Below are 23,301 nucleotides of genomic sequence, written 5' to 3'. Positions count from 1 at the left end.
GGTCACTATTATACACCCCCCTTATATATTATATATACTGGTCACTATTATACACCCCCCCTTATATATTATATATACTGGTCACTATTATACACCCCCCCCCTTATATATTATATATACTGGTCACTATTATACACCCCCCTTATATATTATATATACTGGTCACTATTATACACCCCCCTTATATATTATATATACTGGTCACTATTATACACCCCCCTTATATATTATATATACACTGGTCACTATTATACATCCCCCTTATATATTATATATACACTGGTCACTATTATACATCCCCCCTTATATATTATATATACTGGTCACTATTATACACCCCCCCTTATATATTATATATACTGGTCACTATTATACACCCCCTTATATATTATATATACTGGTCACTATTATACACCCCCCTTATATATTATATATACTGGTCACTATTATACACCCCCCTTATATATTATATATACTGGTCACTATTATACACCCCCTTATATATTATATATACTGGTCACTATTATACACCCCCCTTATATATTATATATACTGGTCACTATTATACACCCCCCTTATATATTATATATACTGGTCACTATTATACACCCCCTTATATATTATATATACTGGTCACTATTATACACCCCCCCTATATATTATATATACTGGTCACTATTATACACCCCCCTTATATATTATATATACTGGTCACTATTATACACCCCCTTATATATTATATATACTGGTCACTATTATACACCCCCCTTATATATTATATATACTGGTCACTATTATACACCCCCCTTATATATTATATATACTGGTCACTATTATACACCCCCTTATATATTATATATACTGGTCACTATTATACACCCCCTTATATATTATATATACTGGTCACTATTATACACCCCCCTTATATATTATATACTGGTCACTATTATACACCCCCCCTATATATTATATATACTGGTCACTATTATACACCCCCTTATATATTAAATATACTGGTCACTATTATACACCCCCCCTATATATTATATATACTGGTCACTATTATACACCCCCCCTTATATATTATATATACTGGTCACTATTATACACCCCCCCTTATATATTATATATACTGGTCACTATTATACACCCCCTTATATATTATATATACTGGTCACTATTATACACCCCCTTATATATTATATATACTGGTCACTATTATACACCCCCCTTATATATACTGGTCACTATTATACACCCCCCCCCCCTTATATATTATATATACTGGTCACTATTATACACCCCCCCTTATATATTATATATACTGGTCACTATTATACACCCCCCTTATATATACTGGTCACTATTATACACCCCCCCCCCCTTATATATTATATATACTGGTCACTATTATACACCCCCCTTATATATTATATATACTGGTCACTATTATACACCCCCCCTTATAAATTATATATACTGGTCACTATTATACCCCCCCCTTATAAATTATATATACTGGTCACTATTATACACCCCCCTTATATATTATATATACTGGTCACTATTATACACCCCCCTTATAAATTATATATACTGGTCACTATTATACACCCCCCTTATATATTATATATACTGGTCACTATTATACACCCCCCTTATATATTATATATACTGGTCACTATTATACACCCCCCTTATATATTATATATACTGGTCACTATTATACACCCCCCCTTATAAATTATATATACTGGTCACTATTATACACCCCCCCTTATAAATTATATATACTGGTCACTATTATACACCCCGCACTAGTCTGTACTAACCTGGGGATGTGAGCACTCGCTGATCCTCCATCATGTCCTGAGAGCAGTCACTGCTGTATATACAGTATATATATATATATCTATAGCCTGGGGTAATGGCTGATAACAGAGAGAACAAGACAACAGCACTGACCACCGAGCAGGAGCTGCAAGAGCTGAAGGACCTGTGATGATGTCACCGCTATCATGTGACCAGTACATGGGGGCGGAGCTCAGGAGAAGGATGAAGGACCTGTGATGATGTCACCACCATGTGATATAAATACTGGGATGTGTCGGATACTTGGCGTCACTTGGCTGCCCCCACCGGAATGCTCACTCTCCATTTCCTCCTCCTCCTCCATTTCGCCCCATCCGAGCTGCAGCAATGGGACACAATGAACTTCCCCGCTAGCCTCCTGTGTGACAATGAGATCTGCCACTTCATCCTCCTCCTCCGTCATTATACGCTGTGAAGCGGACAGGAGTGTGCCATGACTATCCTGCTGGGATGTTTCTGCTCCTATCCCCGACTCCTCAGCGTCCAATGCGTTATCCCTGATGGTGATGAAGGATTCTCGCATCACACACAGGAGCGGGATGGTTACACTCACAATTGCGTCGTCACAGCTGACCCTCATGGTTGACTCCTCAAAGACATGCAAGATCTCGCATAAGTCTGCCATCCACGGCCACTCATGGTGCAGAAACTGCAGGAGCTGACTCTGAGGAACCCTTGGGTTTTGGAGATGGTACTCCATCAAGGGTCTCTGCTGCTCACACAGGGTACGTTTTTAAAAACCGTTGCACCTCTAAATTGACTAAATTGAAAACATGGGCCAGGCATGGAACGTGTCGGAGGTTGGCAAGCTCTAGAGCCACTACCAGGTTGCGGCCATTATCACACACGACCATGCCTGGGCCCAGGTGCAGCGGCGAAAGCCATATTGACGTCTCATCAAGGAGGGCATCCCTCACCTCGGAGGCAGTGTGCTGTCTGTCCCCCAAGTTTATGAGCTTCAGCACGGCCTGCTGACATCTCCCCACGACAGTGTTACAGCGTTTCCAGCAGGTAGCTGGGCTCGATGTGATGGCGGAGGAGGTGGAGGAGGAGGGTGGTGGTTCAGAGACCCTGCCAGGAGTGTTGGGCGGGGAGATGAGGTAGGCCGCCCCAGTTTGTGACCCCGTCCCAGCCTCAACTACATTCACCCAGTGTGCTGTCAGTGAAATGTAGCGTCCCTGTCCCCATGCACTTGTCCACGCATCGGTGGTCAAGTGGACCTTTGTGCAAAGTGCAGAACTTAGTGCCCGCCTGATGTTGCGTGATATGTGCTGGTGCAAGGCGGGGACGGCACAGCAGGAGAAGTAGTGACAGCTAGGGATGGCATAGCAAGGTGCCGCACTTGCCATCAAGTCACGGAAGGCCTGAGTTTTCACAAGCCAGAACGGCAACATCTCCTGGGCCAGGAGTTTGGAGATGTGCACGTTTAAGGCTTGTGCATGTGGGTGGGTAGCGCTGTACTTTTGTCTGCGCTCAAACGTTTGGGAGATGGTGGGTTGCTGGGAAGAGGTGCATGATGGTGCAGGAGAAGGAGCTGAGACAGGAAAAGGGGAGGATGAGGGAGAAGTCCCCAAAGTGGTGGAGGTTTCCTGGCTGCTGGTCTGGACTGTAGTGGTGACAATGCCAGACGACAATAGTCCTGCGTTTGCTCTCTGCCACTGAGCCCAGTACTTGCCTTCCAAATGACGTCACATGGCAGTGGTTGTAAGGTTGCTCTTTTCAGAGTCCCTACTCACTTTTGAGTTGCAAAGTGTGCAAACCGCACTATATTTGTCCTCTGCACATACATTGAAAAATCTCCACACCACCGAAGACCATGGCCTCGATGGGGGAGTTTTTCTAGGCTGGCTAGAAGAGGGAACATGTTGGTCCCTGCTGGCTGTGGCCTGGCTTCGATGAACCAGCTGTCCTCTGCCTCTGGACATGCCTCTGCCTCTAGCCACCCTCTTTGGTGCTGCACTTCCCTCCACATCTCCACTGCTCTCCCCACTTGACAGGTCCAGGTCGTGTCATTATCCTCGTGGTCCACCACCTCCTCTTCCATTTCCTCTCTTGGCTCCTCCACCTGCACATGGCATCACTAGAACAAAAGCGTGTCAGCTCACTCACATGTCTTCAATCAATAACTGATTATGAAATCCACTCTGATCATGCCGTGTTGTAGTCCTCCTGAATAGGTGTGCATGCACGGAAACTAGCCTCCCAGCTCGAGGTAAACTTGAATAGCCACACGATGAATCCAGCAAACAGACTTTAATAAAACGTAGCCTTTATTTTCATCAAAATCCAGAATAAAATATGTATCAATGTTGGTATTCAAAAAATGTCCATGATGGCAAGAGGAAAAAGACGGCTCTGTAATATGGACCCCCTGCTCTGTAATATGGACCCCCTGCTCTGTAATATGGAGCCCCTGCTCTGTAATATGGACCCCTGCTCTGTAATATGGACCCCCTGCTCTGTAATATGGAGCCCCTGCTCTGTAATATGGACCCTCTGCTCTGTAATATGGACCCCCTGCTCTGTAATATGGAGCCCCTGCTCTGTAATATGGACCCCTGCTCTGTAATATGGACCCCCTGCTCTGTAATATGGACCCCCTGCTGTGTAATATGGACCCCCTGCTCTGTAATATGGACCCCCTGCTCTGTAATATGGACCCCCTGCTCTGTAATATGGACCCCCTGCTGTGTAATATGGACCCCCTGCTCTGTAATATGGACCCCTGCTCTGTAATATGGACCCCTGCTCTGTAATATGGAGCCCCTGCTCTGTAATATGGACCCCCTGCTCTGTAATATGGACCCCCTGCTCTGTAATATGGACCCCTGCTCTGTAATATGGAGCCCCTGCTCTGTAATATGGACCCCTGCTCTGTAATATGGACCCCTGCTCTGTAATATGGACCCCCTGCTCTGTAATATGGAGCCCCTGCTCTGTAATATGGACCCCTGCTCTGTAATATGGACCCCCTGCTCTGTAATATGGAGCCCCTGCTCTGTAATATGGACCCTCTGCTCTGTAATATGGACCCCCTGCTCTGTAATATGGAGCCCCTGCTCTGTAATATGGACCCCTGCTCTGTAATATGGACCCCCTGCTCTGTAATATGGACCCCCTGCTGTGTAATATGGACCCCCTGCTCTGTAATATGGACCCCCTGCTCTGTAATATGGACCCCCTGCTCTGTAATATGGACCCCCTGCTGTGTAATATGGACCCCCTGCTCTGTAATATGGACCCCTGCTCTGTAATATGGACCCCTGCTCTGTAATATGGACCCCTGCTCTGTAATATGGAGCCCCTGCTCTGTAATATGGACCCCCTGCTCTGTGATATGGACCCCCTGCTCTGTAATATGGACCCCCTGCTCTGTAATATGGAGCCCCTGCTCTGTAATATGGACCCCCTGCTCTGTAATATGGACCCCTGCTCTGTAATATGGAGCCCCTGCTCTGTAATATGGACCCCCTGCTCTGTAATATGGACGCCCTGCTCTGTAATATGGACACCCTGCTCTGTAATTTGGACTCCTGCTCTGTAATATGGACACCCTGCTCTGTAATATGGACCCCCTGCTCTGTAATATGGACCCCCTGCTCTGTAATATGGACCCCCTGCTGTGTAATATGGACGCCCTGCTCTGTAATATGGACCCCCTGCTGTGTAATATGGACCCCCTGCTGTGTAATATGGACCCCCTGCTCTGTAATATGGACCCCCTGCTGTGTAATATGGACGCCCTGCTCTGTAATATGGACCCCCTGCTCTGTAATATGGACCCCGTGCTCTGTAATATGGACCCCCTGCTCTGTAATATGGACCCCCTGCTGTGTAATATGGACCCCCTGCTGTGTAATATGGACCCTCTGCTCTGTAATATGGACCCCCTGCTCTGTAATATGGACCCCCTGCTGTGTAATATGGACGCCCTGCTGTGTAATATGGACCCCTGCTCTGTAATATGGACCCCCTGCTCTGTAATATGGACCCTCTGCTCTGTAATATGGACCCCCTGCTCTGTGATATGGACCCCCTGCTCTGTAATATGGACCCCTGCTCTGTAATATGGACGCCCTGCTCTGTAATATGGACGCCCTGCTCTGTAATATGGACCCCCTGCTCTGTAATATGGACCCCCTGCTCTGTAATATGGACGCCCTGCTCTGTAATATGGACCCCCTGCTGTGTAATATGGACCCCCTGCTCTGTAATATGGACGCCCTGCTCTGTAATATGGACGCCCTGCTCTGTAATATGGACCCCCTGCTCTGTAATATGGACCCCCTGCTCTGTAATATGGACCCCCTGCTGTGTAATATGGACCCCCTGCTCTGTAATATGGACACCCTGCTCTGTAATATGGACCCCCTGCTCTGTAATATGGACACCCTGCTTTGTTTTTTGTTTAATCTCTTTTTATTGAAGATTTCAAATGTACAGCCATTACAAATGCAACAAATAAGTAGTAAAATTCACCTTCACTGGGACAGAATAACATTAGAAAAGAGCTACAAACTATGAGCTTAACATTGCAGTCAGGTAAAGAACATCATCACAGTACATGTGTCAGAGGAAAATGGATAAAAACAACATAACTCTGGATATGTAGAAGGCAGAGAAGAGGAAAAGCACAGCAAGAGGAGTAAAGGAGGAAAGAGAGAGGGGGAGAAGGAGGGGGAAGGGGCCAAAGGAGAGGAACGGAGAAGGGGGAGGAGGACTAAAGCAAAATGTACAAATAGATATAGTAACCACTTTAAATCACAAGAAGTTATCCAAACAGTTTCCCCCATCTAGACCAGATCTTCACATATTTATCATGCTTCCTCTCTTTCCAACTATGTAATTCTTCAGAGCGTGCCACCTGATGCACTGTCTATCCACAAATCTATCGTTGGGGGGAGAGGCATTCAGCCAGAATAAGGGGATTAACGATTTTGCTACTCCGATCAATTGCGACCATAAAGCTTTTTTGTTGGGGCTCAGAGATCCATCTGGGCCCGATAAAAGAACGTTATCTGGAAAGAGTGGCGCCGAGATGTGCAATATTTTGTTAATTTGAATTTCAATCTCACTCCAAAAGGGCTGGATCAAGTCACAGGACCACCATATATGCATCGTAGTTCCAGGCCCGCGGTGGCATCGCCAGCAAAGATCCGAATCCCTAAGGCCATGACGAAAAAGCCAATCTGGAGTGTGATAGCATCGGGTAAGTATTTTATAGGGAAGTTCTTGCAGTCTCACACAAACAGATGGACTATGAGAATATCTTAGGATGAGGTCCACATCTTCTGCAGAAAAAAGAGGGCTAATTGGAGAGTTGGTTCAGAGAAAGGCGTGAGCATAGCTTTACAGGAGGCAATCTTCCTCTGGGATGGGAGGAGCGAAGTCAAGCCTTTCTCAAACGGAGTGAGAGGTCTACAGGGGGTCGAGGAAAGTAAAAGTTTCCTGAGAATAGTAGTGAGTTGTGCGAGATCTATGAAATTCAGTTTCATCCCAGGAAGAAGGTTTTGAAGTTGTTGCTGAGAAATTGGCAAAGTATTGTGAAACAGGTCCTTCAGTCGAAGATTTTTCAGCAACTGCCAGAGGGAGGTATCAATCCTAAGTCCAGTTACCTTCGTCAGCAGGAGAAAGGGGGTCAAGGTTGCTGGTAAAATCGGCGAAGGAGCGGGAGCCAATTGTTCCTTATGTTCGAGCCAAGTTTCATAGGGACCCCTCAGAAGGATAGAGATCTCAGAACGGGTAACCACAGAGAGTGTAGCAGGTTGGGGCCAAACAGTTCATTCGCCAAATCTGTCGTCAAGGAATATTTATACATCCATCTGGAGAGTTGTATTGATTTATAATATGTCCGCATGTCTGCTAATGCAATGCCCCCTTGTTTCTTTCCTTTAGTGAGCAATGAATACGAACGTCGCGGAGGCTTGTGTATCCAAAGGAAAGTAGAGAAGAGCCTCTTCAACAGCGGAAAAAAGGACTTTGGTAAGTATATAGGCAACATTTGTAAAAGATACATAACCTTAGGGAGCACATACATCTGTAAAAGATTCCTCCTCCCTAGCCAGGACAAATATGGAAAATCATAGCCTTGTAGGGTAGACTAAGTCTTTTAGCAAGGGAGAGAAGTGTAATGGGTACACACTGCTTAGATCAGAGGGTAGATGAATACCTAAATATTTAATCCATGTGTCTTTCCAAACATAAGGGACCAGTGGTTTCAGTGGAGAAACCTGGGGAGCTGGGATGGAGACTGGGACGGAGTAATTGGAAAGAGATCCATAAACATCAATGAGGGACTGTAATTCGGGAAGGGCTGTCAACGGGTTGGATAGGAGGAATAAGACGTCATCAGCAAAAGCCAATGAGCTAATTGATCCGTTTGCTACCGAAAAACCTTGGCTATGGGGATTCTGCCGCACTGCCTGCAGAAACGTCTCTAGAGTAAGGACAAACAAGGTAGGCGAGAGGGGGAAGCCCTGCCTGGTGCCATTTGCAATTTCAAAATAGGGGGAGAGGGATCCATTAATCCGTAACCTAGCATGTGGTTGCGCATAAAGGGAGAGGATTGCCTGGACAAGGAGCGAACCCAAAGGCCTTAAGGGCTTCAGACATAGACAACCAATTCACACGGTCCAATGCTTTTTCAGCATCAACACTCAGAAGCAACAGAGGGCGATTTGACTGTTTGGCCAGGTCAATAATATGCAATAGCTTACGGGTATTTTCTTTACCTTCCCTCCCTTTAATGAAACCCACTTGTTCTTCATTAATTGATTGCGGGACTAGGTCTCTCAAGCATAGAGCGAGAAGTTTGGCCCGGACTTTCACGTCATGATTTAGCAAAGAAATTGGCCTGTAATTCCAGCAATCCGTGGGGTCTTTACCCTCTTTGTGTATAAGGGTAATGTGTGCCTCCTGAGACTGACGCATCCTAGGGACACCTTGGAGGAGAGCATTACAGAATGAGGTGAGATGTGGGACAAGAACTGTGTGAAATATCGCATAATAATGAGAAGTAAGCCCATCCGGACCAGGGCTTTTGCCACTCGGGAAGCTACAGAGGGAGGATTTAACTTCAGATTCGGTGACTGGTGATAATAGAGCTAATTTGTCTTGTTCCTTGAGAGATGGCAAATGCAGTGAACTTAGGAAGAGCTACATACGGCTGAGCTTGTCATCTGGGCTATCGGACGAGAAGGGTGGATGGCAATGGGTGTTCTCTTCTAAATTATATAGAGAGGAGTAATATCTGTGAAACGCTTCAGCTATATCAGGCGTGTCGTAAACTAGTGAATTATCATCACATTTGATAGCTTCAATATGAGCTCGTGCTCTCTCCTTTCTCTTCATCGCCGTCATAAACCTACCACCCTTATTGCCATGAGCGTATACCCGTACCCTTCAATATAATAGAGCTTTAGCCGAAAAGGCATTAAGAGTCTTTTTCAATTTTTCCCTTAAAACGGTTAAATCGTCGATCGCCAGTAAGGATGCTTTTCTTTTCTGCAATTTGTAACATTAATGAATCTTTCTTTTTTCAGGGCTGAGGCCTTGGCAATGAGAAGCCCACGAATATAGGACTTATGTGCTTCCCACAACAAGGTGGGTGACAAATCAGGGGACTTATTCAACTGGAAGTACAGTTCAATTTCCTTGCCAATTTGTTCTCTAACTTCAGGGTTGTCGAAAACTCTCTCATTTAAGCGCCAGGTCCAAGGCCTGGGGGTGAGCTCAGGAAGGGAAAAAGAGGTAGAGACCGGGGCGTGATCAGAAATACTTATTATTCCAATTAGTGAAGCAGTGATAGGATCTAGAAGAGATTTAGAGCACAAAATATAATCCAAGTCTTGGTGTGAATTGTGGGGTGTGGAAAAGAAAGAATAATCTCTAACCGAGGGCTTGGCTATCCTCCAGGAATCTATCAAATGTAAATCTTGAAGTGTAGTATGTAAACGTCTGATGGCTTTTTGGGACATAGACAATTTTTTTGGAAGAGGAGTCTAGATATGGGTCGAGCAATAAATTTGAGTCACCCCTTAATAAGATTTCACCTTGTGCGAATTGAGAAAGTACCATCAGTGTGCTCAGTAACCAAGCCACCTGACCTTGGTTAGGGGCATAAATCGAGGCCAATGTCATTTGACAGTTAGCTAATCGTCCTTTAATAAAAAGAGCCCTGCCTTCCGCATCAGCATATTGTTGTGTAACTACAAAAGGAAGCGATTTTCTTAAAGCAATCACAAATCCTTTAGAGGAGGAAGTGGGATGTGTGGAATAGTACCACGTGTCAAAATCTGATTTACAGGGCTTAGGAATGTTACCAGCCTTGAAATGAGTTTCCTGTAACATCAGGATATCTGCTTTAAGTTTCCTAGATAAAGTCATAAGCCAATGATGTTTATTAGGGGAATTTAATCCGTTAACATTAAATGAAGTCACAGATACGGGGGTAGGAGTCATAGAGGGCATGTTGTTCATACAATGTCAATGAATGTACCCAACAATGACACAAGCAAAACCGTTTACTAAGTCTACGAACAGTAAGCAGTTACAAGAAATAAAGAAGCTTGAAGAAAGAAAGGAGGGGAGGGAGGGGGAAGAGAGAAGAGGAAGAAAAGGACAGGGAAAGGAAGAGGAGGAAGGTAGAAGAGGAGAGAAGAAGAAAAATAGAAACAGAAGAAAATACCGTGATAAACAAGATCGAGAAAAACAAGAATAACACGTTCAAACAAGGTAGATAAGCTCAGGTGAGACGAACAACTCCCACTGAAGCAGACACTAAGCGAGCAATAAGTAACAGTGAACTAGGGAGGCGTGAGGATAAGTCCTGATCGGGAGAGGACTAAGGAAGGGCCGTCCTATAACAGGTGCATAAGAGGAACAGAATAACCTACTAGCAAGGAACATGTTCAGGTGAGTATTCAACATATAACATTCCAAACTGGTTCATTAGAAGCAAAGCCCGTATCTACTGGGCAATCAATCGTATAACCACTGCAGCCAAGAGAGCACTCGTAGTCAAATAGCATATAAACGTGTAACATCCAAATGACCCGCAATCTCAAAACCCTGGAATCTTCAACAACTCAGGTAAGTCAGGGATCTTGAAAGATTCAGGGAGAACAAACAAAACAGTCAAAGAACGTCCTGATCGGGAGAAAAGATAGATAAAGTATAGAGGAGTAGGTCGGGCAGTAATGAACTCCATCCATGAGTAGCCTAAGGAACCATATTATTGTTGTTGATCTCTAAGAGGGGTTTTCTTCGACTTTGGAGACCGAAATCGAGCAGATTCCGTCCAGGAGGGCAGGGGCGGCAAAGATGGTATAGCACTCAAGTTCCGAGAAGGGAGCCACGAAGGTATATCAAGTGGCTCAATATCTAGAAGAGACCAGACCGCAGCTAAATCTTTCAGGGTATGTATGGCAATACGTTTTCCACCCTGTACAATAGCCAAGCCAAAAGGGTATAACCAAACGTATTGTATATTCCGAGCCCTTAGTTCATCCAATAAGGGTTTGAGGAGCCTTCTCTTAGCCAGGACTGACGGAGCGATATCCTGGTATATGGAGATTTCAGTGCCGTCCAGGGAGACCTGATCTCTAGTATGTTCTGCCGTTAGTATCGCTTGTGTGTCACGGAAAGAGAGGAGACCGCATACGATGTCCCGAGAAGGGTCTCCTCGACGTGGTTTTGGGCGCAAAGCTCTATGTATCCTCTCTGTAACTACTTGCGCTGCACGTTCCGGGCCCAACAATTCTGAAAAAAGGCCTTCCGCCATCTTGGGTAGATCCTCTGGTGTATAGGATTCAGGTATGCCTTTCAGCCGTAAATTCCTCCTACGGCTCCTATTCTCCTGTTCCTCAATCAAGGAGAGAGAGCGATCAAGGAGCTCAGTGTGGCACTGCAGATGGTCAGAGACTATCTCCGCGTTGTCACGTGCAGAGGAATAAGTGTCCTCCAAAGCTTGCACTCTGTGCCCCGTAGCTTTGATTTCAGCCTTGATTGCCACCAACTCGGCTAAGACAGGATTAAGAGCCTTAGATAGTGCTTTTTCAAGTGTTCTGTGTAAAAAATCATGGGAGATGTGTGTGGTACCTGAATCCGAGCGCTCACCTCCTGTTACACTCTCCATTTCAGATTCCTCATCCGACTCCGGATCCCTCTGCAGGTCCGACGCCATCTCGGGCAGGCCGCGTGGAGAAGCGTTCTTCTTTTTCAGGTAGCTCTGTAAGTCCCCCTGTTGTTTAGACATCCTCGGGGTGCCTGGGGTGTCCCCCTGTCTGTCCTTGTTAGTTCTGACCATGTTTGCTAGGTAGGTAATGCAAGACGGCCGTATCAAAGTCCCAGAGCTGTGGAGCTCTAGCAAACAGCAACCACCATGTTACGCGGTCAGGCTCCGCCCCTCATCCTGCTCTGTAATATGGACACCCTGCTCTGTAATATGGACCCCCTGCTCTGTAATATGGACACCCTGCTCTGTAATATGGACCCCCTGCTCTGTAATATGGACCCCCTGCTCTGTAATATGGACCCTCTGCTCTGTAATATGGACCCCCTGCTCTGTAATATGGACCCCCTGCTCTGTAATATGGACCCCGTGCTCTGTAATATGGACCCCCTGCTCTGTAATATGGACCCCGTGCTCTGTAATATGGACCCCCTGCTCTGTAATATGGACCCCCCCTGCTCTGTAATAGGGACCCCCCTGCTTTGTAATAGGGACCCCCTGCTTTTGGGACCTTTATTTGCCTAGAAGTGGCTGAGAGAAGACGCCTCCAGGACGGGGTATCCCTCACCAGGCCCAGAGCTGTAGACTCTTCTATCTTCTACCACAGAACATGGTTTGAAAAATGAGACTAATAAAAAATTGAAAGATTGCAAAAACTTTATTCAGCAAACAGTAGCTTAAGCCAAAAATAAGATGTTTTGTACAAAATTTCTTCCAGAAGACGTATCAGTATAAACCAACATAAGTGAATTGTATGTAGAGTGTTAGCCCGGCTCCCTGTGACTTTCCTGTACATTTCTTATCCACTCCGGGCTCTGCCTCCTCTAATCGACTCCCATCTCCACTCTGATTGACACCTCCCCCTCCCCCCCCCCCCCCGCCCAGGAGTGATGTCATGAAAATACTAAAACCAAAGAGTCGGGGGAGGGTATCTGTTTGCCCCCTTTCTCTGAATTCTGCCCTTGAGCTTCGTTCCAATACAGGTAACAGTTACAGCAGATTTATCACATTATGGGTAGATATGTCCCAAAATAAAAGTTATCATAAAATCCCAGACAATAAACTGCGATAACTTGCAAAAACAAAAAGACCCAAAATTTACAAAATTAAAAAAGCCACAAAAACTAAATTACAGGAAAAAAAAAAACACAAAAAAATGTAAAAGTGAAGATTCAGAACTCCGAATAAGATAAAACAATAAAGCGTCACATCCCGTAATACACAAGTTACATGTGAGGAATAGAATAACATTTGTTGTCTCGTCATATAAATGCGTTTTGGGGGATTTTTACATCCAGGACCCCCCGGACCAGGAACATAAACAATATTTAGTATCAGGAGAGCGAGGTCGGGGGATTATCCACAAGACCAAGCAGACCTCAGGCAAGAGATACCCCCTATCCTGTCGGGGGTCTTCGGGTCGGTCTGATTACTGTAATACCTTCTCACCCTGCTGCCCTCTATATAAGCACCTCCATACCCGCTATCCTGTCGGGGGTCTTCGGGTCGGTCTGATTACTGTAATACCTTCTCACCCTGCTGCCCTCTATATAAGCACCTCCATACCCGCTATCCTGTCGGGGGTCTCCAGGTCAGTCTGATTACTGTAATACCTTCTCACCCTGCTGCCCTCTATATAAGCACCTCCATACCCGCTATCCTGTCGGGGGTCTTCGGGTCGGTCTGATTACTGTAATACCTTCTCACCCTGCTGCCCTCTATATAAGCACCTCCATACCCGCTATCCTGTCGGGGGTCTCCAGGTCAGTCTGATTACTGTAATACCTTCTCACCCTGCTGCCCTCTATATAAGCACCTCCATACCCGCTATCCTGTCGGGGGTCTCTGGGTTGGTCTGATTACTGTAATACCTTCTCACCCTGCTGTCCTCTATATAAGCACCTCCATACCCACTATCCTGTCGGGGGTCTCCGGGTCGGTCTGATTACTGTATTACCTTCTCACCCTACTGCCCTCTATATAAGCTCCTCCATACCCGCTATCCTGTCGGGGGTCTCCGGGTCGGTCTGATTACTGTAATACCTTCTCACCCTGCTGCACTCTATATAAGCACCTCCATACCCACTATCCTGTCGGGGGTCTCCGGGTCGGTCTGATTACTGTAATACCTTCTCACCCTGCTGCCCTCTATATAAGCTCCTCCATACCCGCTATCCTGTCGGGGGTCTCCGGGTCGGTCTGATTGCTGTAATACCTTCTCACCCTGCTGCCCTCTATATAAGCTCCTCCATACCCGCTATCCTGTCGGGGGTCTCTGGGTTGGTCTGATTACTGTAATACCTTCTCACCCTGCTGCCCTCTATATAAGCACCTCCATACCCACTATCCTGTCGGGGGTCTCCGGGTCGGTCTGATTACTGTATTACCTTCTCACCCTACTGCCCTCTATATAAGCTCCTCCATACCCGCTATCCTGTCGGGGGTCTCCGGGTCGGTCTGATTACTGTAATACCTTCTCACCCTGCTGCACTCTATATAAGCACCTCCATACCCACTATCCTGTCGGGGGTCTCCGGGTCGGTCTGATTACTGTATTACCTTCTCACCCTACTGCCCTCTATATAAGCTCCTCCATACCCGCTATCCTGTCGGGGGTCTCCGGGTCGGTCTGATTACTGTAATACCTTCTCACCCTGCTGCCCTCTATATAAGCTCCTCCATACCCGCTATCCTGTCGGGGGTCTCCGGGTCGGTCTGATTGCTGTAATACCTTCTCACCCTGCTGCCCTCTATATAAACACCTCCATACCCGCTATCCTGTCGGGGGTCTTCGGGTCGGTCTGATTACTGTATTACCTTCTCACCCTGCTGCCCTCTATATAAGCTCCTCCATACCCGCTATCCTGTCGGGGGTCCAGGATCAGTCTGATTACTGTAATACCTTCTCACCCTGCTGCCCTCTATATAAACACCTCCATACCTGCTATCCTGTTGGGGGTCTCCGGATCGGTCTGATTACTGTAATACCTTCTCACCCTGCTGCCCTCTATATAAGCACCTCCATACCTGCTATCCTGTCGGGGGTCTCCGGGTCGGTCTGATTACTGTAATACCTTCTCACCCTGCTGCCCTCTATATAAGCACCTCCATACCCGCTATCCTGTCGGGGGTCTCTGGGTCGGTCTGATTACTGTAATACCTTCTCACCCTGCTGTCCTCTATATAAGTACCTCCATACCCGCTATCCTGTCGGGGGTCTCTGGGTCGGTCTGATTACTGTAATACCTTCTCACCCTGCTGTCCTCTATATAAGCACCTCCATACCCGCTATCCTGTCGGGGGTCTCCAGGTCAGTCTGATTACTGTAATACCTTCTCACCCTGCTGCCCTCTATATAAGCACCTCCATACCCGCTATCCTGTCGGGGGTCTCTGGGTCGGTCTGATTACTGTAATACCTTCTCACCCTGCTGTCCTCTATATAAGTACCTCCATACCCGCTATCCTGTCGGGGGTCTCTGGATCGTTCCCTGTTCACCTCCATGGCTTTCCACTTGGCCTTTCACATGATCACACACGTTGACTCTTGGGGTTTGTAAAGAGGACCCATCACCACCTCTATCCGGCTCTCTGCATCCTTCAGTAGGTGCTCGGCATCTGGTTCTGGCATAGGTGTAGTTTTTTCTCTAACTCCCCCCACTCCTGAGCCATTGGTGGTGTTAGTTTTACCAGTCAGTCAGGTCAGTAGTGCTGGACTTGAGCAGACACCGCCTGACAGTATGGAGCACAATTAGCATATTGGGTGTTGAGACGATCAGAAATGATATGACCACTCCTACTGCAGCACTTGGGACAATTCAGTTTCTTCCTCATCCGACGTCGAGTGGCCTGGTACTCCCACTGCTCATGGCTTCGTATTGTGACATTATCCCAAGGCCCTTCGGGGTTGTATATGAGGACCCGGGCCGAGCCTCTCCTTCAGGGTGGTCTTTTCTTCCTTGATAAAGAGCTGTGGGCTTCTTTCCCGTAGAGTCTGGCTAGTTGTAATAAAGAGCTAGCGGGGGGACTTCCTCCTTGGATGGATGTCTCTCTGTGGTTAGTCAGTTGGGTTGGGTGCAATCACTTGCTTCCACTTCTCTACAACTTAGTGGTTGTTTCACTGGAGGAAGCCATGCAAGTGGGAGTGGAGCATAAACAGAGAGAAGTATAATGGAAAGATCTGCGCGGCCTCCAGATTGGCTGCAACGTTTAGGCTACAAATACTAAAAGGAAATGCAAAATACTATGGGAAAAATGCCAGAGTCTTATAAAAACATGAGCTGTGTCACCGAGACCAAGAGGCAGTGCCGGGTATTTCCCACCTACAGAACATCAAAATGGCTATTCCCTTTACTGTATTCCGTCACAGGTAACAAGATTATTCTCCCCTGTGTGACTTCTCTCATGTCTAATAAGATTGGATTTATCTCTAAAACATTTTCCACATTCCGAACATGAATAAGGCTTCTCTCCTGTGTGACTTCTCTCGTGTTTCATAAGATCCGATTTACATGAAAAGAATTTCCCATATTCTGAACATGAATATGGCTTCTCTCCTGTGTGACGTCTCTGATGTATAACAAGATTTCCTTTCGTAGTAAAACATTTCCCACATTCTGAACATGAATATGGCTTCTTTTCTGTGTGACGTCTCTCATGTATAACAAGATTTCCTTTCGTAGTAAAACATTTCCCACATTCTGAACATGAATATGGCTTCTCTCCTGTGTGAAGTCTCTCATGTTCAACAAGATTTCCTTTCATAGTAAAACATTTTCCACATTCTGAACATGAATATGGCTTCTCTCCTGTGTGAAGTCTCTCATGTATAACAAGACTTCCTTTCGTAGTAAAACATTTCCCACATTCTGAACATGAATATGGCTTCTCTCCTGTGTGAAGTCTCTCATGTATAACAAGACTTCCTTTCGTAGTAAAACATTTCCCACATTCTGAACATGAATATGGCTTCTCTCCTGTGTGAAGTCTCTCATGTTCAACAAGATTTCCTTTCATAGTAAAACATTTCCCACATTCTGAACATGAATATGGCTTCTCTCCTGTGTGAAGTTTCTCATGTATAACAAGATTTCCTTTCGTAGTAAAACTTTTCCCACATTCTGAACATGAATATGGCTTCTCTCCTGTGTGAAATCTCTCATGCCTAACAAGACCTTCTTTCATAATAAAACATTTCCCACATTTTGAACATGAATATGGCTTCTCTCCTGTGTGAATTCTCTCATGTACAACAAGATTTCCTTTCGTAGTAAAACATTTCCCACATTCTGAACATGAATATGGCTTCTCTCCTGTGTGAATTCTCTGATGTATAACCAGATCAGTTCTATCTGTAAAACATTTCCCACATTCTGAACATGAATATGGCTTCTCTTCTGTGTGACGTCTCTCATGCTCAACAAGATTTCCTTTCTTAGTAAAACATTTCCCACATTCTGAACATGAATATGGCTTCTCCCCTGTGTGAAGTCTCTCATGTTCAACAAGATTTCCTTTCATAGTAAAACATTTCCCACATTCTGAACATGAATATGGCTTCTCCCCTGTGTGAAGTCTCTCATGTATAACAAGACTTCCTTTCGTAGTAAAACATTTCCCACATTCTGAACATGAATATGGCTTCTCTCCTGTGTGAAATCTCTCATGCCTAACAAGACCTTCTTTCATAGTAAAACATTTCCCACATTCTGAACAGGAATATGGCTTCTCTCCTGTGTGAAATCTCTCATGCCTAACAAGACCTTCTTTCATAGTAAAACATTTCCCACATTCTGAACATGAATATGGCTTCTCCCCTGTGTGAATTCTCTCATGTATAACAAGATTTCCTTTCGTAGTAAAACATTTCCCACATTCTGAACATGAATATGGCTTCTCCCCTGTGTGAAGTCTCTCATGTATAACAAGACTTCCTTTCGTTGTAAAACATTTCCCACATTCTGAACATGAATATGGCTTCTCTCCTGTGTGACTTCTTCTGTGTGTTACTAGACTTGCACTATTTATGAACTCTCTTCCATATTCCTCACACTGAAACCTTTTCCCGCCTTTCTTCTCAGTACTTGTGGTCACAATCTGTGGTTGGTCAGAAGGTTCCTCATGATTTGGGGGATTATATGATGGATCTGTACTGTGACGTCCTGGATGTACATGAGGGGTAATGAGGTTTTCTCCTGAGGAGCGCTCCATCATATCTTCATCTTCTCCTTTATCACTTACTGATAACAGGACGTTTCCCTCAGAGATCGCACTGGGATTTTCTGTAAGAGTAAAAATAGATTTTATGATTCTTATTGATTTTAGCAGAAATTTAATTTGCATGTTCTATGATTTGCATAGGGTGTGAATCAGGCAATAAGATATCATGTATACATCACTACATCACTGTCACTCGGTAAGGAGACTGTTGTATTGATGCCTGGACGTCCGCTGCCTCCGGGGAGAAACACCAAACAGATTCCAGATAACAGGGTTGTGCATCAATACAAATGGCAATAAGTAAAAGGAAACTAAAGTATTGGCACAAAAAAAAAAAAGTTTCCTTAGCCTCCCCGGCTGCTCAGACGCTGTAGGTCGGTGCAAGTCCTTTCACTCAGTCATGTGGAGTAGAGTACAGTACAGCTTCTGCTGTATCCTCAGTGACAGACGCACGGAGATCATTCCGGCTGGACATAGAATATCCTCTGCTTCTCCGAGAGAAAGTCCAGAATAAGCAGCAGCATTATTACCAGTAACAGGTGGACGCCCTGTAAGACGCCAAACATTAGATGAGCTCCTCACCCCTCGGGGCTGCTCCCCTGCTTATCAGGTATGAGGAACGAGGAGAGTTACTGGACTGGAGCTCTAAGGGGGAACCGACCTGAAGAAACCTGGGACTTCTCCTTCTCCATTCATGACTCCGTACCTGTGGTAACACCTCCTGGAATCTCCTCCTCCACTTCCCTCTTACACAGGTGATGGCCCCTCATCCTCTCTTCTTCAGCCTCCGCTTTAATATCAGTCACATCTTCTCCCTGATTTCTGGCAATGGCTCCATCTGTAGGAAACACACAGTGATGGGATAGATTGCCATGTGATGAGGAGATGATGGGAGTAGTAGTATCTAGAGGAGAAAGTCTCCGCTCCTTACACTGCTGGTCAGTCCAGGAATCCGTCTCCTCTTCTGCTTCTTCTTTAATCTCAGCCTTAATGTCCATCAGATCTTCACCCTAAACAGGGAAGAAATAATGTCATATCTTTGGTCCAGTCACTTTATGGTCTGAATATAGCGCCATCTACCTGCTGACTGTCTGGTACATGTATGAGTGCAGGAGCTCCACCCCCTATATAGATGTACCCCAGGACTCAGCAGCGCCATCTACCTGCTGACTGTCTGGTACATGTATGAGTACAGGAGCGGCGAGCTCCACCCCCTATATAGATGTACCCCAGGACTCAGCAGCGCCATCTACCCGCTGACTGTCTGGTACATGTATAAGTGCAGGAGCGGTGAGCTCCACCCCCTATATAGATGTACCCCAGGACTCAGCAGCGCCATCTACCTGCTGACTGTCTGGTACATGTATGAGTGCAGGAGCGGCGAGCTCCACCCCCTATATAGATGTACCCCAGGACTCAGCAGCGCCATCTACCTGCTGACTGTCTGGTACATGTATGAGTGCAGGAGCGGCGAGCTCCACCCCCTATATAGATGTACCCCAGGACTCAGCAGCGCCATCTACCTGCTGACTGTCTGGTACATGTATGAGTACAGGAGCTCCACCCCCTATATAGATGTACCCCAGGACTCAGCAGCGCCATCTACCTGCTGACTGTCTGGTACATGTATGAGTGCAGGAGCGGCAAGCTCCACCCCTATATAGATGTACCCCAGGACTCAGCAGCGCCATCTACCTGCTGACTGTCTGGTACATGTATGAGTACAGGAGCTCCACCCCCTATATAGATGTACCCCAGGACTCAGCAGCGCCATCTACCTGCTGACTGTCTGGGACATGTATGAGTGCAGGAGCGGCGAGCTCCACCCCCTATATAGATGTACCCCAGGACTCAGCAACGCCCCCTACCTGCTGACTGTCTGGGACATTCTCCTCCGGGTAGTCCTGGGAATACAGAGGACTCAGGGAACATCTCTCGGGGGGATTTCTCCTACTGGATCCATCTGTGGAGACACAAACACACAGTGACGGAATACATTAGCTGCTGGAGATCTGTATATACATCAGACACTTCTAGGGTGACTTATGGGGTGACCCTAAATAACTTTCTGCTACACCCCAAGATAATCCAGTCCACCCCACATTGACCCCACCCCCAGGCCTGGAGCTGATGGTCATCAGGGGCAGCAATAAGGGGGATCCCCGACCTCCCCAGCAGCACCTAAGTCCCTGAAATATAAAGATAGAGGGTATAAAGGCCCTGCAGCCCCAGGATGGAGGGATCTGGCCCTATCAGTATATACTTTATATATCTGTGCACGACACGTGTGTTGGGATCCTCAGTATGTTTCTTCTCACTAATGGCACTATAAGATTTCCATACAGACACGTGCAGCCTTCAGTGACTCTGCAGCTAGTCAGGGCTCGGAGATGCTGAACCTACCAGCAGCGGAGGAGGGAGATGTAAAGTCTGTTTCCTGCCCCCCATGTGCCTGCTATTAATTACTGCTTACCCATTAGCTTCCTGAGCTCTGTATATGGCTTCGCTTGCTGTATACTTGAGTACTGACTTTGGCTCATGTACTGGATATTCGCTTCCTTCCCGATCTGACTGTGACCTCTCGGACTGACCCCGTCTTGGACATGTTTCTGATGTAGATATTCCGCGCTCTTCGCTCTCACCAGGTTTATTCTGACTATTTGTAGTTCATCTATTTCTATACTGACGACTTGTGTAATAACCTGATTCCAGATCAGGCCGAGACCATCCGGCCCTGTAGTGGCCTCTGCTTAGATGTCGGGGAGCCTTAGATGAGGGCACTATGAGATTTAGGGAGCGTCTTCTTCTGCTCTCTGTTATCTGCCAGTTGCTGCAGTTTCGGGAACTGCTTTAGAGGCGATTCCATAACAGATAGAAAACCTCACAGTAATGGCTTCCACTATGGAGCAGACGCCGAGCAGAGTGTGAGGCTCTAAGACAGGGCCGGTCCAAGAACTTGCTGTAAATCTCAAGGGCTAGTTGTGGTTTCAGCTCCTGTGAACCCGAGAAGAATCTGCCCGATGCCGTCCCAGTCACAGGTGGAAGGTTAGAACACAAAAAAAGAGGACCCCAGCCCCCCAAAACTAATAGAAGTGGACACAACCCCTCGGCCTTGGGTGAAAGCAGCAGCAGCTCATATACAGAAAGTACAAAAAATCCAGCTCTGGAAACGCGTTATAATAAAACGTAACCTTTAATAGTCCATTATTAGAATAAGCCCCAAACAATAGCGCTCCGTCCAATAAACAACAAGGAGCAGAAACAATGTGTCTAATAAGAATACATGAAAACAAACACAAAAAAATATTCTGACACGTTTCCAGGCCCGTGGCTTCTTACTCATAGCATGTGTGAAATGGGTAGAACTCCACAAAGTTATATTGTACCTGTCATACTGGATCCAATATGGCCGCCCGCTGGTGCTCTTAACCCTTCACATACAGAACAAAACACAGCGACCCCTGTGTATATACCCCAAATAAATCGCAGCATGGACACGCAATATGATCAGACACGCAATAAACATGTATAGAAGACATTAGTACAAGACCTGGTCAGTGCTGCTCATGGAAAGTCACAATAGGAGGCCGAACATGACAAATACACCCCAAACCAGAGAACCCGAACCCTGAATGTCGGTGTAATGATGGGGAAGGAGAATATGAGGAGCGGTAATCCAAGATGGAACAGCGACCCCGGTATGTAAGCGCCGAGCAACAAAGCCAGCCGTGTCACCCGGGGGCCGATCATGTGATCAATCTAAAGACCAATAATAATGTCCCGAGCACCGATCCTGCGCTATAGGCGTCACATACGTGACCTGACGTCAAGAGCTCAAATATTACGTGTATATCTTATGCGGATAAAATATTGGTGCAAAAATCATGTGAAATAGAGGGAGGAGTGCGCAGAAATAAAAATAACAAACACACAGAAAAAAATATTTGCAATAAAATAAATTTAATAAAAAAATAAAAATAAAAAAACCTGCATATAATTAATAGTTTTTTGTATTTATTTTAATTTTATTTTTTATTTGGTTGAATATATATATATATTTTTCTGCACCTTGTTATTTATTGGACGGAGCGCTATTGTTTGGGGCTTATTCTATAGATGGACTATTATAAGTTACTTTTTATTTTAATGCGTTTCCAGGGCTGTTTAACTCTTTACAACAAGAGACTAAGGTGTGGTGGGACTGTGAGTCTTTGAAATCGTACACAGATAAAAACATGGTACCAAGAGGTTTACGGTTAAATAAATTCCCGACAACCATCTACAATGAAAAATTTAAAAGTGAATGGGAGAATGCTCTCACAGAGTGCTCCTTAAATTTAATGAAATTTATAATCAAATATGAGGAAGAGAAACTGATTATACTGAAGGAAGAAATAAAAAACATCAAACAGGATCTCTGTAAATATAAAGATAAACCGGAGTTTGATACTGGTTACACTAAAATTCAGGATAAAATAAAATCTTTAGAAGAAGACATCATCAAAATAAAGAAAAATAAGTTTCAAAGAGATAAGGAGGACTTTGAGTCGGGGGAAATTTACAGATGGAATAAACATACTTCCTCCACACCGAAATCGATTCTTAAATTCCATCACAATCACAGAAACAAGAAACGTAAATTTCAACAAACAAAAAGGAGAGTATCCTTTAGTTCTACAGACAAGGACACGGATTTCTCGGATAATGACAATATCTCTCATGATTCTCACAGTTTTTTACAAGCGGAGGATGTCAACAAACACAGACACAGAGACATGATCTCAGAGAAATCAATGGACAGGACAATGGACACAAAAAGGAAGAAGGGAAACGCAAATCGCACAGAGGAGGTCGCAAGCACAAGCGGAAATCCGCGTTATTTCACGCGGAAATATCGGAATTAGAGGATGTGTCCCTTGATCGGGGACAGGGGATGTCCTTTCTTGAGGAAAAAGAGGATAGGAAAGTCATACCCTCAAG

At 45.6% G+C, this 23,301-nt stretch overlaps 2 protein-coding genes across 2 annotated transcripts in view; one reads left to right on the top strand and one right to left on the bottom strand.

The window, feature by feature from the left end:
* The window catches only part of LOC142198394 (uncharacterized), a 1,100,421-nt gene that overhangs the window by 105,124 nt on the left and 971,996 nt on the right, over nt 1–23,301 (top strand). The gene's annotated exons all lie outside the window — the stretch shown is intronic.
* The window catches only part of LOC142198405 (uncharacterized), a 30,172-nt gene continuing 23,280 nt past the window's right edge, over nt 16,410–23,301 (bottom strand). The window contains exons 2-6 of the mRNA XM_075269435.1: nt 20,190–20,284; nt 19,253–19,331; nt 19,028–19,159; nt 16,761–18,383; nt 16,410–16,592 (exon numbers count right to left, since the gene is read on the bottom strand). Of these exons, the coding sequence (XP_075125536.1) occupies nt 16,453–16,592; nt 16,761–18,383; nt 19,028–19,159; nt 19,253–19,331; nt 20,190–20,284 (2,069 nt within the window). The 3' untranslated portion in view covers nt 16,410–16,452. The remainder of the gene's footprint in view (nt 16,593–16,760; nt 18,384–19,027; nt 19,160–19,252; nt 19,332–20,189; nt 20,285–23,301) is intronic.

Source organism: Leptodactylus fuscus, chromosome 3, assembly GCF_031893055.1.
Source record: "Leptodactylus fuscus isolate aLepFus1 chromosome 3, aLepFus1.hap2, whole genome shotgun sequence".
NCBI classification, from domain to species: Eukaryota; Metazoa; Chordata; class Amphibia; order Anura; family Leptodactylidae; genus Leptodactylus; species Leptodactylus fuscus.
The sequence above is the reverse complement of the archived record's forward strand: the minus strand, read 5'-3'. Positions and strand labels throughout refer to the sequence as shown.